The sequence below is a fragment of the Lichenostomus cassidix genome, chromosome 20, assembly GCF_008360975.1.
Source record: "Lichenostomus cassidix isolate B80296 chromosome 20, HeHo_3.0, whole genome shotgun sequence".
NCBI classification, from domain to species: Eukaryota; Metazoa; Chordata; class Aves; order Passeriformes; family Meliphagidae; genus Lichenostomus; species Lichenostomus cassidix.
The window spans coordinates 1,999,965-2,016,122 of NC_139500.1; the positions used below are offsets into that span (position 1 = coordinate 1,999,965).

At 46.6% G+C, this 16,158-nt stretch overlaps 1 protein-coding gene across 1 annotated transcript; it reads right to left on the bottom strand.

Annotated features, from left to right (window-relative positions):
• Window positions 1-353: 353 nt before the first annotated feature.
• CYP24A1 (cytochrome P450 family 24 subfamily A member 1) lies at window positions 354-9,352 on the bottom strand. Its single transcript, XM_085079187.1, has 12 exons — window positions 9,173-9,352; window positions 8,793-8,983; window positions 8,433-8,526; window positions 7,659-7,755; window positions 6,373-6,464; window positions 5,547-5,658; window positions 4,010-4,155; window positions 3,552-3,718; window positions 3,294-3,372; window positions 2,283-2,477; window positions 2,068-2,179; window positions 354-1,525 (listed from the first exon to the last, which is right to left on the bottom strand). Exons 1-12 carry the CDS (start codon window positions 9,350-9,352, stop codon window positions 1,512-1,514), a joined length of 1,479 nt encoding a protein of 492 aa, XP_084935313.1. The 3' UTR covers window positions 354-1,511.
• Between the last annotated feature and the right edge of the window lie 6,806 nt (window positions 9,353-16,158).

Below are 16,158 nucleotides of genomic sequence, written 5' to 3' on the forward strand. Positions count from 1 at the left end.
TTCAACGAGATAACACCACTTCTCTTTGGCTGCCCCGAAAAGTTAAATCACCAGAATATTTGTGAGCAGTGTGAGGTGCCTGGGATTGAACAAACTCTCTTCACACTTGCCCTGTATTGGCACAGCTCCGTTGGCTCTAGTGTTGTGATATTAATTTTTAATGCTGTAAAAAGAGGCTTTGTGTGTATTTTTTTTGCGGGATTTTTGGACAGAATTTCAAGTCCAAGCCCCTCAAGGAAATCAAGCAGAAGGATGAAAGCACCACAGCAGCGTTTTGGCAAGAGGTTGCCATGAAAAACAATATTTTTGTAAAGCTGCAAAGACTTGGCGATAAATTACGGAAGACTAATTCTAGAGAAAAAATAGAACTCTTTATTTTCTTACAAAACTTCCTGGCAATATTCAGATAATGCACATATTGTTTTATACATTGTAATAGGAGTACATTTACATGTCTGAGCATGAGAGGAGGCCAAACAAATGAAAAACAAGACACACCAACAAATACTAAGAAATTCTATCATTTCAGCATATAAAAAAAATAAATTCAGGGTTATGTATAGAGATAAAGTTTACCTGAAACTGCAAAAGTGTAAAAGTAGTGACCATAACAGCCAAAATACAGCATTGCATGCAGGGCAGTGACAATTTTAGCCTTTAGATATTGCAATCTCCATGAGAAATAAAACCCTTTTGAAATGTTTAGGATCCTTATTTCCTGTGAAATCGTTCTTTGAAGCACAATTTTATATTCCCCACCTCATGAAGGAGCTATCCTGTTAGGATAATCAGCATTTCGCAGTGGCAGAACCCATAGGATTCCAGTGGTTCCATTTCGGGATCAGGCCTTTCCATGCAGTGAAAGGCCATGAAATTTTTACAATAAAGGTGGGATAAAATGGCTTGAGCAGGAGCTGGAGGCATGGAAACCCACGGGGAAGAGGGGAGGATGTGCCAGCACAGGACTGGAACTGTTCAAATTGAAGCAATAATCCTGTCAGCTACATTTGCCCTTATTTCCCTTCTCTCCAGGCAGTGAAGAGTGCAAAGGAAATGCATTTCTTTAATTATCCCAATTTTCCAGCCCTGTTTTTAGCCCTATTCCAGACTCCCAACTCACTTCTCAGCTTGATCCCTGGCTCTGGTAATTGGAGAAGAACTAGGGCAGTTTCCTTTCCCTCAAGCTGCCTTCCCAAGCTGTCCCACTCCGAGCCACCAGGGCCAGCTCAGCTGTCACTGGTCCCAAACTGAAGGGAACAACCTCCCATCCATGACTCTCCAGGGCTCCTTATCCCACACACTCCCTCAGCTGCACTAAATCCCTGCATTTCCACAGGTCTATGAATGCACTTGATATTTTTCTTTCCTTTGAACCACATTTTCCCAATAAAACAGTCTGGGAGCTTTTCCTGGTGCTGTTCCTGGCTCAGAGTTGTTCAAGGGATGTGTTGCAATCCTTCCCTGGTTCCTGGAGCCTCCACAGCTTTGACTTCTCCAGTTGATGTCTATCTTTATTTCCTGCAAGCTGAATTGAAGAGAAAAAGGATTTTTATAATGATTGATTATTTCAAATAAATCTGGCACTGTGAGAGTGAAGAGCAGAGAAACATCTCTTGTCCTTTGTTGTGGATAAGAAAAACCTTACAAAATGAGGGCCTTGTGACCTTTGTAAAATCTTTGCTCAGTCCTGTTACTTTGGCTAACTAGAAAAGCATTCTGGGAATGATTCAGGTAAACTAGGAGTCAAAAACAAGTTGTAGAATTGGAAAACAATTGATAGAAGCAATGAGTGCTCACAGTGTGGTGTTGGTGGTTGGTTACACCTAACGTGTGTTCCTACTGTTGTTTATGGTGTTGGTTAAACACACTTGCTGTGCCTCACAAGGATGCAAACTCATAACAAACTAACAGTTTAAAAACCCCGTTTTTTTGCAGTAAAGTGCTTCAGCCACACAACTACTACGGGGAAATCCTGCCCTTCATCCATTGCAGTCTTACACTCCTATTTGCACGGAAACCCCAAACCAGGTCCCAAAAAAGCCTCCTAGGAGAGGGCTGTGCACCAACCTGCTCGGCTGCGGAAGGCGATGGGCAGCGCCCTGCTGGGGATGAGTGTTCCCGAGTGCAGAGCCTCCACCGGCTCCTGGTCCGTGGCCACAACGCGGTACTTGCGGATCAGCTGGAATTAACCAAAATAACGGAATTCCCGTCAGCGTGCCGAGCTCTGGATCTGCTCCCCGAGAGCACCAAAACGCCCCCAAACCCCATTTTGGGGTATTTACCCAGCAGAGGGCCAGGTGCAGCTGCAGCTCTGCCACGCGGCGCCCGACGCACATCCTCTTGCCGACGCCGAAGGGGACGTGGGAGAAGGGCAGGATGGAGGCTCTGTGCAGCCAGCGCTCGGGCCTGAACTGCGCCCAGCCCTGGAAATAGTCCTCGCTGCAGCCCAGGGCATGGCTGTTGATCATCAGCACCGTCTGCAGGCACAGAGACACACAGGTGATGCCTAAAGGTGCCTCAGACAGAGGCCAGACAGAGCCAGGAGAATGAAGAGAGGATTAATTTAATGAAGGCCTACATCCAAAATGGCGCCAAGTCATGAGGCCTTCACATATTATAAGTTCTTGGCCTCAATTCTCCAATTACACCTTCAGCTGATGATGTCAACCACCCCAAGCTTGCTGCCCCCAATTCACTGTTTACATATTTTGGGGCTCTGAGGCAGCGAAGTGTTCTTGGATTTTTCAACTGAGAGCAATGTTTTGGCTAAAATGCAGGGAATAGAGGTTTTTAGCACTTTATGGAGCCTAGAGTTGCACGCCAAAGCTACTGATAATGAAGAATAGAAGTTAAAAATTCTCAAGGCATCAGAGGTTCCTTACAAATCAGCCCTGAGCTCCTGAAGGAATTATCTCCAGGATGGGAAAAAATAATGCAGCAGCAAAGGCCAGGCAGCTTCCTCAGGAGGTGTCATGGAATGCCAGAAAAATTAATTGGAATGTAGAAAAGGTTGTGGTTTCCTCAGGGAATTATGGGGAAATTTGAAAAAAAAAAAGATGTTGGAATAGCTCATCAAAATGTTTTCAGGCAAAGATTTCTGTCTAAATCCTGCCGCAGCACAGGCAGGTGGGACTTCCACTTTATGGGAATCCTTGGGGTGAATTCCTCATTCCTTATCCTAGGGCTGGTCCTTTAGCAAAGCCAATGTGAGACTGAAATATAACCAACTTCTGTGGTTGAAAGGACAATTAATAAATGGGAAAACACCCTATTAAGCTAATTAATTGACTTACCCCTTTGGGCAGCACATAGTTCCCCAGAACCATTTCTGTGTCGATGGTGCGAGTGGTGAAAGGCACTGATGGAGTTAATCTGCAGCAATAGAGAACCATGGGTTACATTTCCAGCAATTTTCCTTCCTTCATCTCTCATATTTTACCTCAAAGAGCAAGGTGAACAACATTCTGCGTACCAGGAAATTCTTTCTCCTTCGTATAAAGAAGATAGTAGAAAGCTTGGTGATTGTTTTGCAAGTTATTTGGGAATTTTACCTCATGGATTCTTTCAGACAGGCTTTCAGATAAGGCATATTCCTCAGGCTCTCAGCACTTGGGCTCTCATGAGGAGCCAAAACACTCTGGATTTCCTGGAAAAGCTTCTGCTGGACGTGTGGATTGCGGGAAATGTTGAACAGAGCCCACAGCAAACTGTTGGCTGTCTGCAACAAAGCAAAAAGAAACATTCAACCCTCCTTTCGGGGAGGAGAGAAAGAAGAAATTGCCGGAAGTTTAAAGCGACATTCATGGCTGGCCACAGCTTTGTGGAGTTTTGGAAACCTGAGGGATTATGAATAGTTATCCTCCGGAAGAGAAAATCCAGTGATTTCAGGTAAAAATTCATCTGCACTTGTGCCACTGAGGATGAACTCCCTGTCAGGGGTGCTGAGGTTGGGCTGAGGAAGCAATGAGGGAACTGGGAGGATTTCAGACTCTCCGAAAATGATCTTTACCGTCTCAACTCCCGCGATCTGCAGCTCGGCGATGGCAGCGTAGAGCTCCTTCCTGGACAGCTGTCCCCCCGCGTAGATGTCACACAGCAAATCCTCCTGGGGACTCCCACTGTGCTTCTCCAGCCGGCGGTCGATGGAGTGCTTGGCTGAGCAGGTAGAACACCATGGAATTTATGGAAAAATCACTCTAAATTCCATAAAATCAAAGCAAACCCACAGCTCAAGTGCAGGTTTTGAGAGAAGCGTCAAGCTGGGCTCTGTTTTCAAGCAGTGAGTAAATAGCGAGCATATTTATAATGAAAAACAAAAAACTCAGTCCTCCAAACCCCTTTGGAACACAGGAGTTCCTGCAAACCCTTAAGAATTGTGTTCTCCTAAATTAGGGGAGGAAATCAGCGACACGCTGAGGGATATTTAGCAAATGTTTAGCAAACAGCAACACGAGGGTGTAAAATTTATTACCTGGGATTTTCAAAGGGGACCAAGGTGTTAAAAAAATCAAAGAGACTTAGCACCCAGACTCCCTGAGGGGAAATGTAAGCCTTGGATTTACCAGGGGAAGGCACAAAGTGATACTAAATTTCAACATGCAGATTTTTTTGGTTTTTTGTTTTGGGTTTTTTTTTTTAATAAAAAGAACTAAATTTTGCCCATGAATATCCCAACGGTTAAAACCAGTTCCTGGCAAGGAGTTATTAATTTTAAGTGAAGGCATCAAACTGGTTTTTCTGAGCAAAACTGGTATTTCCTAAAGCCCATAAACCAAGAAGCAATAAAATAAGTTCATGTGTGGCTGGCAGGACCAAAAGCCTTGAAGTATCAAGGACTCAAATCCCTGAGGGAAATATCTCAGCGTTACAACCACCCAGGCTCCAAGAGCTGTCTCAACCTTTAGCTCTTCCTGTTGCTGTTTAAATTAACTAAATTTAAAATTATGATAAAACACAAACTTAACTTCACATCTGGAGTTTGAGTAATTTTTAAACTTTGAAGGCCAATTCATTTTAAATAATCAAAAAGTGCTGGCAAAATGCCAAACTGTACCTTATCATTTAAATTACTTCTGGTTTTAAGTTTTACAATGATGTTTCAGGTTGTTCAGAAAAGCTATAATTGCCTTTTTTTTTCTCTTTCTTAGCAAACAGGTGTTTGTTGAATGCAAAATTCTCATTTCTCAAGAAAACAACTCCAAGCTGTATTTGAGGGATACAAATTTTCAATTATACTCTTACCTGTAAGGAGATGATGAACTTTTAATTTACTTTTACAACAGATTAAAGTGGTGCCATGACATTGGTGGCTCCCAGAATCCTGGGATTTCCCTGGGAATTGGGTATTGCCCCACAGAGTGTTAGTCACTAAAATCTGCTCCCACATGGGAATAAATCTGTGTTTAGGTGCAGCAAAGGTGTTTTAATCCGTGCTGAAGGCAGAGATTAACAGCAGCAAGCAGGAAAAAAAATCAATTCCAGCACAGAGAAAGAGAGATAAAGGGCAAGGAGATAGGCAATAAAGGCAATTTTTTAAAAATAATGACCTGTTTTAAATATATCATCCCATGCTTTAGTGTGAGCTTGCCAGACTTTGGTGTTGAGCCCCTTGTGCAGCTCCACAGGGGTGACCATCATCATCCCAAAAGTGGCCATCATCTGTGGTGAGAAAGAGTTGGGGAAATCTCTCTTTAATCTCTTCAATCCATCTGCTTGCAAGCCCTGAACAACACCAGGCTGGAAGGTAGGAGGGGAAATTCTGGCGGGTTTTCCAGCCTGGACAGAAAGGATGGATCTCAACCTCCTGGGAGTATATCCAGCTCAAAATGAGGGACAGCTTCCTCGGTAGGGAATGAATTCTTTTCATTTCAGGCACCTGTTGAGAGTGGGACAAACTCCCTTTTGGCAGTGCCTCTCTCTCCCTTGGCAACAGATGGAATCAAACCTGAGGCTGGGCTGGCTGCCTCTGTTTGCTGACTCAAACGAGGCAGATTTCTGTCCCACTGCAGCAGAGGGCACGGCAGCTTTGCCTGCAGGAATGACTAACCCCAAACCCAGGGGATTTGCACAATCCCACACCGAGGCTGCAGTCCCACCCAGCACACAGCACGGTTGCACCACAGGTGGCTCAGAATCAACCTGACAGCTCCTTCCACGATTACCCTGATGGCTAAAAAAGCATTTTCCCTGTCAGACTGAGGCACTTCAGAGAGCAGGCAGATGTTCAGGACTAGCTTGGCACCCAGGAGTCATTTTGGATACGTAACACAGAAGCTCGAGCTGCTTTTTCCAGGTGACTCATTTCAACTGGTGCCTCTCATCAGCAGCAGGGCTAGAAAAATCACCCCAGCCCCAGGAAAGACTCTTCCATACCGTTTTTACAGCCTTGATGAAGTTCAGACTTTCTTCTTCTACATCCTCCTGCAGGAGGCCAAACCTCTTCCCATAGAGCACCAGACAGATACCTGTTGTTAAGCAATATTATGATTAAAGGATATAAACAAAAGGGTGTGTGGGAGGCATCATTTATCGTCAAGAAATGGCTTGGATGATCCTTCTGAAAATGTCCCTTGATCCAAACCTGTCAGAGCAGCTCTTTTAAAATCCCTTCTGCTCGTTTGTCTCAGCTCCAAGGAGGGTTTCCATCTAAGGGACTCTTACAGCAATGTTTCTACCCAAATCAGGATCACCACTGATCCCCCCACGAGCAGCAGATCTGCCAAGCAGGACTGGATATTTGGCAATATTTGGCAACTTTACTGAAGGAAATGGAGTGGCAGGAGAGCTGGCCTTGAGGAGGACATCCACTGCAGCATTCCCTATGCCTTCCCACGGCCACAAACCACTTGCAAACACTGGCAGCATCCCACTCCACCACTTTCCACCTGCCATTTTTATTCCTCTTTTTTTTTAAGCTGTCACTTCCTATTTCTTATTTTCCAAAAGCAAGCCTTCACCACTGACATTTGAAAAAAAAAACCCAAACCAAAACCACTTTGAGGAGCTCAGTGCAGAGGCTGCTGAGAGGAGCCAGCCAAGAGCAGATGAGTCTGGCAGAGCTCATTCAGTTGCTACACCCAACCTGCCTTTTTTTGGGAACCTCTGAGCCAGTTTGTTCTGCCCTGTGCCATTCCTGGCCCACTGCTCTGTGTACTCTGAAAGGTTCCTAAGGATGAGGCTCCTGTCTTGGTAACTTATTCCAGTGCTTCTCAATCCCAACGTAAACATTGTAAATGGGATTTTCCAGTCTTTGTCTACAGTGAACACTCTGTTATTGGAATATTTAATTGATCTTGCACTGCTGACAATTAACAAATATCAGAGGGACAAAAAAGACCTGTGGGTTATCTGATCCCACTCTAGATAAATGTATGGTAATCCCCCCAATTTTTAATAATAAATCACTGGAATAGGTGAATTTTTTATCAGCAATGCAGGTAACAGCAATTATAATTTCTTATAAGCCATGCAGCTAGACAGAAGAATTTCTATTTATGCTGATGAATTTTGCACTGACAGTCCCTGGCTGTTCTGCAGCTCACTTTCCATGATATTACAGCTGAGAGTTTGGAAACAATCAGCCAGCACATTCATCCCTGATCATGTTTTAACTGAAATGCCCTGGCAGGTGCACCACACTCAGGCAAAAAACTACTCACTTTCGAATGACCATTTGTTGAATTCTGAATAGATGTCTTCCATCTGTCCATTGTGGTCACAAATTTCATCTATTCTGTACATAAAGTCCTCCAGGACCTAAACGGTGGAGAGAAGAGAGAGAAAAGAAGAGGATAAAATGACATCAACTAATAAAAATCCGGCGTAATTCAGCATTTCAACTGCCTTTTAAGCAGATAACAATCTTGCATGAGAGGAATCCTTTTGTTCCCTGCTCTTTGAACAGGATTCAGCTTCCCCCGGTGCGAACAAATGTTTGGGTTTTACACAACTCTCTGCTTGCTACCTCTGCTTGTGCTTCCATGAGCGGAGCTTCCCTGCACGGGGATGGAATCCTCCCTCTGAGACAGCCCCGAGTTTCACAACAAAGAGGATTAAGCTGTTTATCGCAGATGCTCCTCAAACTCTGAGGAGCACAGAGGTTAAGGACAGAGGTGTTCTCTGATGAGAGGAGCAGAACAATGCAGGGGTAAAGGCAAAAACTCCGGAATGCGAGAAAAGTTGGGGAAAACTGTTTGCAGGAGTACTGTGGAATAACCCTATTGTTCTGCGGAGACAGACAGCCTCCACCCCAGGTTTCTGTGGGGTCGCAGAGCCCGACAATTAGTTTGTACTTGTTGTTCCCTTCATGATCTGAGTCCGAGCCCGCGGTTTTATCGCTGCGGGGCAAATCAACAGCTATCCAGATAAACCGGATTTGCCTTTATTCGCCAGCCTTCCAGGGCAGCGAGGAGGGATTTCTCAGAGCACGGTACCTCATTGATCGTCGTGTCCAGTTTCACAACTTCCCCGGGCTTCATTAATTTCTTCTGAAAGGCACTTCTCACCCTCTGCCAGTCCTTCCCTTCCCTGGGTCGGGGTGAAAAACAGCGAGGCTGAGAAGCGAAAGGCTCAAAGAGGAATGAAAGCAGAAGGAAACCCCAAACGCTCAGCGTGCGCCCCGCGGCAGCACTGATGCTCCATCGCACGGGCGGCACGGCATCCTCGGGGGCGGGGGGACAGCCCGGGACCCCCGGTCCCCACCGGAGCATCCCCCGGGCACCGCAGCCCTCCCTCTGCCGCACCGATTCCCACCCGCCGCGGGGAGATGCCGGGATGCTGCCGGTGCCACTTACAGGATGAGCAGCCCGTAGCCCTCGTCGCGATAGTCGCGATAGGCTTTCCAGGGCTTGATCTCGAGGCGCTGCGGGCAGGCGCTCTCGCGGCGGTACAGCGCTTCCAGCAGGCAGGGCGCCGCGATGTGCACCGAGTCGAACGCGCCCAGCTTCATGCGGAAAATCTTCCCGAACCGCCGGTGGTACTGAGCCTGGGCGGGCAGGAGAGACCCCCGGTGAGTGCGGGAGATCCTCGGCCGAGCATCCGCATCCTCATCCTCATCCCATCCTCATCCTCATCCTCATCCCGTGCCCATCCTCATCCCATCCTCATCCCATCCTCATCTTCATCCCATCCTCATCCCATCCCATCCTCATCCTCATCCCATGCCATGCCTCACCAGCGTCTCGTGCTGCCTCTTGAGCCCTCCCTTCCAGAGCACGTCGGGCAGGCTGCCCATCAGCGGCCAGCTCGGGGGGCCGGGCAGGGTCTCTGCCGGCCGCAGGGCGCTCAGCGAAGCCGCGCTGCGGCCGCAGGTGCGGGAGGGGAGCCGGCGGAGGAGGATGCTGCAGGCGCCCATGGCCGCGGTGCTGCCCCCGCCCCGAATAGGTGCATTTATAGCAGCCCGAGGTGCTGGACTTTCATCGGGGCCAATGGCAGCCCTGGGTGGGGTGAGGTGGGGCGGCTGCCCCGGCCCTGCCCGCGGGGCAGGCGGGTCATGAAAGGGTTCAGGCGAGGCACGGGAGGCATCGCGCCAGCGCCTCCGCCCGCCGGGATCCCGGGGATGCGGGAATGGGACCCGCCGGGATCCTGAAAATGCGCGGATGGGACCCGCCGGGATCACGGGGATGAGCGGATGGGACGCGCTGGGATCCCGGGGATGCGGGAATGGGACCCGCTGATAGCCCGCGGGATGCGCGGATGAGACCCGCTGATATCCCGAGCGATGCTCGCCTCCAGCTCTGCTGAGCTCCGCGGGATTGGCGGCTCCGGTCCCGGGAGGAAGGGACACAGGAGCAGCAGGCAGCCACACTGTTCCCTGCCTGCCGCTCGTGTGAACGGACTCGTAGCTCTCCTTTTATTTATTTATCTATTTTTTTTAAATTCGGTTTTTAGAGTCCGAGGCGGCCAGGGAGCACCCGCCTGAACGCCGAGGGGCTGTGGTGTTCATCCTGCAGAGCACAGGTGGCAGAACAGTTCGGTTTTCCCTCAGCATTTGCACTTTAAAAGGACGGAATAAGAAAGTGCAGGGAGCTGAGGAATAGCAAGCCGTGGGGTGTGAACAGCACTTAGCCTCTCCGGCTGAGGAACCAGCGGTTTGTGAAAAGGGCATGTGTGCATCATCGGAGAGGAGAAATTCCCTTCTCTGACAGTGTTGGCTATTAAATCCTGACAAAAATGAGTTAATCCCATAGTCTTTTAATCAGAAACTGCACAGCAATGCTCAGAAAGCTTGAGGCTAAGAGAAGGCAGGAGAGGAGAGGAGAGGAGAGGAGAGGAGAGGAGAGGAGAGGAGAGGAGAGGAGAGGAGAGGAGAGGAGAGGAGAGGAGAGGGAAAAAGTCAGGTCAGAGAGGCTGGATCCTGCTGCAAGGCAGCGCTACCTGTAATCCAGAGGATTTTCAGGAAAGACAGTTTGGCTACAATAGGGATTTGGTTTTCTTGCACCCCACGCTACCTTTTCTCTTCTTTCCCAAGCTGCCTTTTGTGACTCAGCTCTTAATCCCCTTTCTGTGAGGGTTTGACAGTGGGAAGCACAGTGAGCAGACAATGGGTGTGTTGGACAGAGGGTGATCAGAAGGTGCATTTGACACACAACACATCTCAAAGTCAAATTAATAACCACCAAAAGACCAAGGTAGAAGTGATCAACAGAGAAAACATGCAAAAGCATCGCCCTGCAGAATTTTTCTGTGAATTCTGTACCTCCTTCCCAATCCTGCCCTTCTATCCCAGTGATTTTCTGCAATGGGATCATCCTCTGTGGTCACCACAAGGTCACTGCACTTTCCAGGCAGGCTTTGAAATTAAAGCTGGTTCAAAGGTTTGCATTTTTTGGGGGCGGGGGGGAAACACCACAAGTTGACATTCCTGTGATTTGTTTTCTTTGAAGCTACTGAAACACATCTTGCTGTCCTTGCAGCCAGTTCAGGCTCCATTCAATGATAAATTCTGAGAAACCAGACAAGGAGAGACAATCTGTGCGCTCTGTCTATTTAAGGAATGAGAACGAACTCATTTGAAGGGTCACAGCTCCCTGCCTGTGAAACGAGCTCTTTAGAAGAGGCTGGAATGGGCAAGTCAAGACTAAACTGGGCACAGGTCAATTTTTCCATGTTCTTCACAGCCATGGGGAGGAAACCACCCTGTTAATAGGAAATCTTCTCTCTCCGGAGCTGTTTTTAAATTACAGAATGGAAAAGGTTGTATTTAACTCCCGTGGCCGTGATGTAAGTCCCTGGCAGGGAAGTTGGTGTGTTTGGAGCTCGGCTGGGCCTGGAGCTGGGAGAGCTCATGATTGCCTCAATTCCTGCCCAAGTCCAGTCCAGGGCATTTGCAGCTTCCCTTCTTCCCTCCTTTTGAAGAGATTTCAAACCCAACCCTTTAATTCTCTTTTGTGAATTTTAGAACATATCAAGGGTTATCTGAAGAGTAAAGCAAGACCAGTTCAGGGTCCTTGAAGTGAATTTTGGGTGTATCCCTCCACTGAGGCACCTGGAGCAGTGAAAATGTCACCATTGTCCTGCAGATGTCCACCCACAAGACTTCCCAGTATTTTCCAATATAACAGCAAATGGCAACTGTGAGTGAAAAATGAAAAACCCTTTTCATTTCTCCCGTACAGCAAGGAAGATTTTTAGGTCAAAGACCAGGAAAGAGCTGAAGACCAAAAGTGAAGAGCTGATTTTTCTATGCTGCTTTTTTGCTTTTGGCTTGATTTGTGCTCTCCCAGGTGTCAGGGGAGAATATTGCTTGAGAAACCCTCTGCCAGTGGGATGCTGCTGTGGAGGATGTGCTGTGCAGATACACACAGCTGCCTCACAGCTTCCTCTCCTCGAAATATTCAATCAGCACCTGAAGTCCACGTTTCTGAGCAGCTTTCTGAGCTGAAAGAATTGCTATTTCTACAGTCCACTTTGAGTAAAGCTTGGAACTCAAACTCCAAGCTCCTCCCCTGGATTTAAGGGATGGAGGTGCTTGGGAAGCTCATTAGAACACAACATCTCAGCTTGCAGATCAGAAGCTCAGAGCTCATGCAAAGTGACCTGGGTGATTTTCATGTAGTTCACCTCAAATTCCCCAAATACCACCAAAATAACTCCTCAAGGGGGAAGACCTTTAAGTTGGATTTTCATTCTTTTAGACCTTTAAGTTGATATTTAAATGGATTTTCATTCTTAATGCCTGGAGCTCCAGCAGGTTTGCTGTGTGACATATTGCACAATTCCTGTCTCCTGACCTCTACTCTTTCTCCTTTGGCTAATTTGGCCCTTGAATTCTTGTGAAGTCTCTGAGTTTTCTAAATTAATCCAAAATGCTGAAGTTCCACGGGAGAATGAGAAGATGACACAGGGAGAGTCTCTGTCACAGGAAGGTGTTTCACAATCTGGGGAAAGCAAATTGATTGCAATTTGCAAACTCTGGTTGTTATTGAAGGGTTTGCTCATGGTTGTTTATACACTTTTAATTCTGTGTCTCTTTCCAGCTGAGGATCTTAGAGTTTTGTAAATATTGATGGATTCAGCCTCAGCTTGGGAAATGGGAAAGTACAGTAATTCCCGTTCTGCAGAAGAGAAACTGAAATGGCTTTGAAAACTGAGACCTCCAAGTTATTCCCATTCACTGAGAAATGAAAGCAAAAGAAATCTTTATTCCATTCTCACTCAAATATTAATTTTTAGCACTAAACTCTTCTTATGCACTAGATGATTGCTCCTCTCCAAGATGACAGCAGCAGTGTCACCATCTCATTCTCCTGTGGCACTTCAGCGTTTTAGATTAATTCAGAAAACTCAGAGACTTCCCAAGAATTTGAGAGCCAAATTAGCAAAGGAAGATGAAGGTCTGCTGGGCAATCCTGAGAGAAGAATCCAGAGAAGCAGAGAGGTGGATGAGCTGCTCAAATTCCATCAGCCAAGGAATCTTCCAGCTGGCCATGACCTGTGTGGAGATTTCCACCTCTGCCATAAACATTGCAACACTCCACTGCTCCAGCAGCCTCTAAACCACTGCCTGGCTCCAGAAAATGAAGAGATTTCTTGACTTAAATCAGGCAAAGATTGCTCAAAAAAAAAAAAAATTAACTCGAAGCATCTTTTCTGTGAGTAAATATTTATTATCTCCTTCACAGGAACCAGCAATGCTTCATGCACTCTCAGTCCTCTAGAGATGAGTTTACAGGGGGAGAATCAGGGAGAAGTTGGCAGGAATAGACCAAGAAATTGAGGTCCAGGATGAGATGTTCTGACAGTCAGCTTGGAAACACTCAGGACTTGGCAGGTTTTGCATTTTTTCCTGAAAATTAGCATCACTGTCTGGGATGTTTCAGTTTCTCATCTCTTTCAGCAACACTGCCCTGAGCAGGGAGGGAGGTGTGGGAGGGAAGGATTTGTGCAAGAGTTACTGTCCCAGGATGAATAGTTCTCTTTGAACAGGAGTCTGGAAGCTTTTGTCACCTTCCATTCAGAGCTGTGGAAAGCACATTTCTTTAGTTTAAAAAGCCTCAGCATTTAGGAATTCCTGGCAGTGTCCAGGGCCAGGTTGGACAGGGCTTGGAGCAGCCTGGGGCAGTGGAAGGTGTCCCTGCCATGGCAGGGGGTGAAATAAGATGATTTTTGGAGTCGCTCCAAACCCAAACCATTCTGCAACTCTATGACTATATGAAATCCTGGTGATTTTTCCCCATGGGGAAATTAATCCTGATTTAACTCTGCTGACAGAAAAACTGCTGAAGAGCAATCATTTCTATTATTCTTGATGTGCAATTAGACATTTAACCTTCTGCCATGGCATTTGCATGCCTTGTTCACATCTAGTTAACACCCAAAGCAGCACTGGTATGATGACACTGAAAAATTCAGAATATTTTCTGTCGCAGTGGAATTAATAACTATATAAAGTAAGTGACCAAAACCTGCTTGCCAAAACAAGGAAAGCTTTCAGACTCAGGGAATATCAAGCATCCCTTTAACTCAAACAACACTTGAAATTTAAAATGAAGTTCTATATCGAAAGTAAAGCTTAGGATCTGAAGATTTTAACTGAGTGAGTGTCTAATTGCCTGTAAAAATAGCTGTTGCCTGAGTCCTTGCAGGAATTTGCTCAAGCTGGTCATTCAAGCCCTTGAATCACACTGAGGCTGATGCCATTTACTGGATTTGTTGATGAAGTGTTTGCCCAGATCGCTTCACTTTCGATGTGCTGGATGTGTTTGTGGTGAGATAAAACTGACCTCAGCCAGGGCTGTGAAAGCTAACAGATTCCTGACACTGGCTGAGGCTCTGAGGTCTCTGTCTCAACGAGGTGCTATCCAGTTGGTCACAGAAAATACAGCAATGCTGTTGGGTTTGCACATTTGCTTGCATTTATCTTGCAAAAATAAATGTTTTTGGTTCTTGTGCTCACCTGTTACAGAATCTCCACTGTGTGAATGGAGACTTTCATGTGATTTTTGCATTATGCTGTGTTGTATTTCTAGAGTTTTACAGATATTAAGATCTGGTCCCTAAATTCCCCTGAAATTCCGAGCTGATGCTCTCCTGAAGTCAGCACCTGGAACTGCTGCCAAGACGGGAGGAAAGTGGTTTAGGAGGTGAAGTTGGTGACCCAAGTGAGAGAACGCTGAGCCCCAGCTGCTGCCTGTGCCATTTGTAGTGAATTCCTCCTCAGTGACACACACAGAGCCCTGTCCTTGCAGAGTTCAGAGAGGAGGGGTGCTGGTTATTAACATCATCATCACCTTGCCTATGATTTCTATTTCCCATTAACACCTGCTGTCTGAATTTCCAAAATTTTGGGAATTTAGAATTTGGAAATTTTTTACATTTCCAATATTCTAAATTTGCCAAAAAATGGCAAACAAAGAGGAGATTTTAAATGTTTTTTACCGTGAAGGAGCACTGCTGTTTCATCCCAGGGCAGGGGGAGGGCAACACAACCCTTGTCTGTGTCTCTGGGGGATTTTCTGATGAAAGCCCTAATGGATCTGTAAAAGATCCCATAACTCAGCAGTCCTGCAAAACCCCAAAGAGATGAGTTTGACCTTCAACCAGACGATTGCTGGGAGCTGAGTGCATTTGGCTCCCATTGTCTCCCTGGGAGCCACCAGAAAATACCAAAGCTCTGTCTCCCTGTGCCATTAGTCAGGCAAAAGGCACTCGGGCTGTGCTTGGCTGAACTCAATACCCTCTGGGCCACATCCTGGTTCCTCCTGCTCCCTGCTCCTGCAGGGATCACAGCAGTGCAGCAGCGCTTCAGCAGATATTTATCATATTTATCGCATCTGATTGAATATATTTATCATCAGATAAAAGGCCTGGAATCTGAAATCCTGCCCCAATTTCAGCTCAGCCCTCTCCTGGGAAGGGTTTGGGTTCAGCTCTCAGCGCTGCCCTTGGGGAAATGTTTGGTGTGTTTATTGCTCGGGTTGGTAAAGCAGCAAAGGAGCTCTTCTGATGTGTCCCTGAGGAAAACTCTTCTTCCAAACTCTGCTGTGGTTCTGCCAACACTTTCCCCGTCCAAAGGGAAAAAACCCAGAGAGACAAAAGGGGAAAAAGACAGATTTGTACACATTAAAAAATGCTGAGTAACACCACGGATAGGACATGTTCTGAGAGCTCAGAACCTTCAGATTCAGTGGCAAATAAATCTGTTGTGCTTTCAGATGAGAGAATCCAGCAGGGTGATGGTTGTGCAGGGAACACTTCTCATCCTCAGGTGCAATTTTTCAAGCTTTTCAAACTTTGCAAACTGGCACTGCCAGTGCTGCTCTTAGAAAGTATTTCTACCTGCGTGGGTGTGACTGCAGAGTTAATTTCAGGGGGTTTGGGAGCAGTTTGCTTTGAAGATGAAGCACAAAAAGTTAAAAAAGGTGAGACTGATGCTGCAGCTTCAGGCCCTGGAGAGAGATTTCCAGCAAACCACACAAAGTTCCTGGAGAACTGAGATGTTCCATCACTAGAAATACTTACTGAGCAAGGTGGATTGTGGAGGAAGGGAGATGCAGGGTTTAATATTTTGGACTCTGGAATATTCCCTGTTGATCCTGAGAAGCCAAGTGCTGCTGAGGAAGGGTGGCAGGGAGAGATTTTACCTTTTATTTGAAATAAAACCAGGGCAAGGCAGCAGCTGCTCTGCTGTGAGGGAATGGTGGATTACAAAACCCTGTG

What these genes read in the sequence shown, in the direction of transcription:
- CYP24A1 (XM_085079187.1), bottom strand. Translation starts at nt 9,352, where the DNA reads ATGGGCGCCTGCAGCATCCTCCTCCGCCGGCTCCCCTCCCGCACCTGC. An exon ending in AGATCGCGGGAGTTGAGACG is followed by an intron (nt 3,719 to 4,009) that starts GTAAAGATCATT and finishes GCTTTGTTGCAG; the next exon opens with ACAGCCAACAGTTTGCTGTG. An exon ending in TGTCTGAAAGAATCCATGAG is followed by an intron (nt 3,373 to 3,551) that starts GTAAAATTCCCA and finishes CTATTGCTGCAG; the next exon opens with ATTAACTCCATCAGTGCCTT.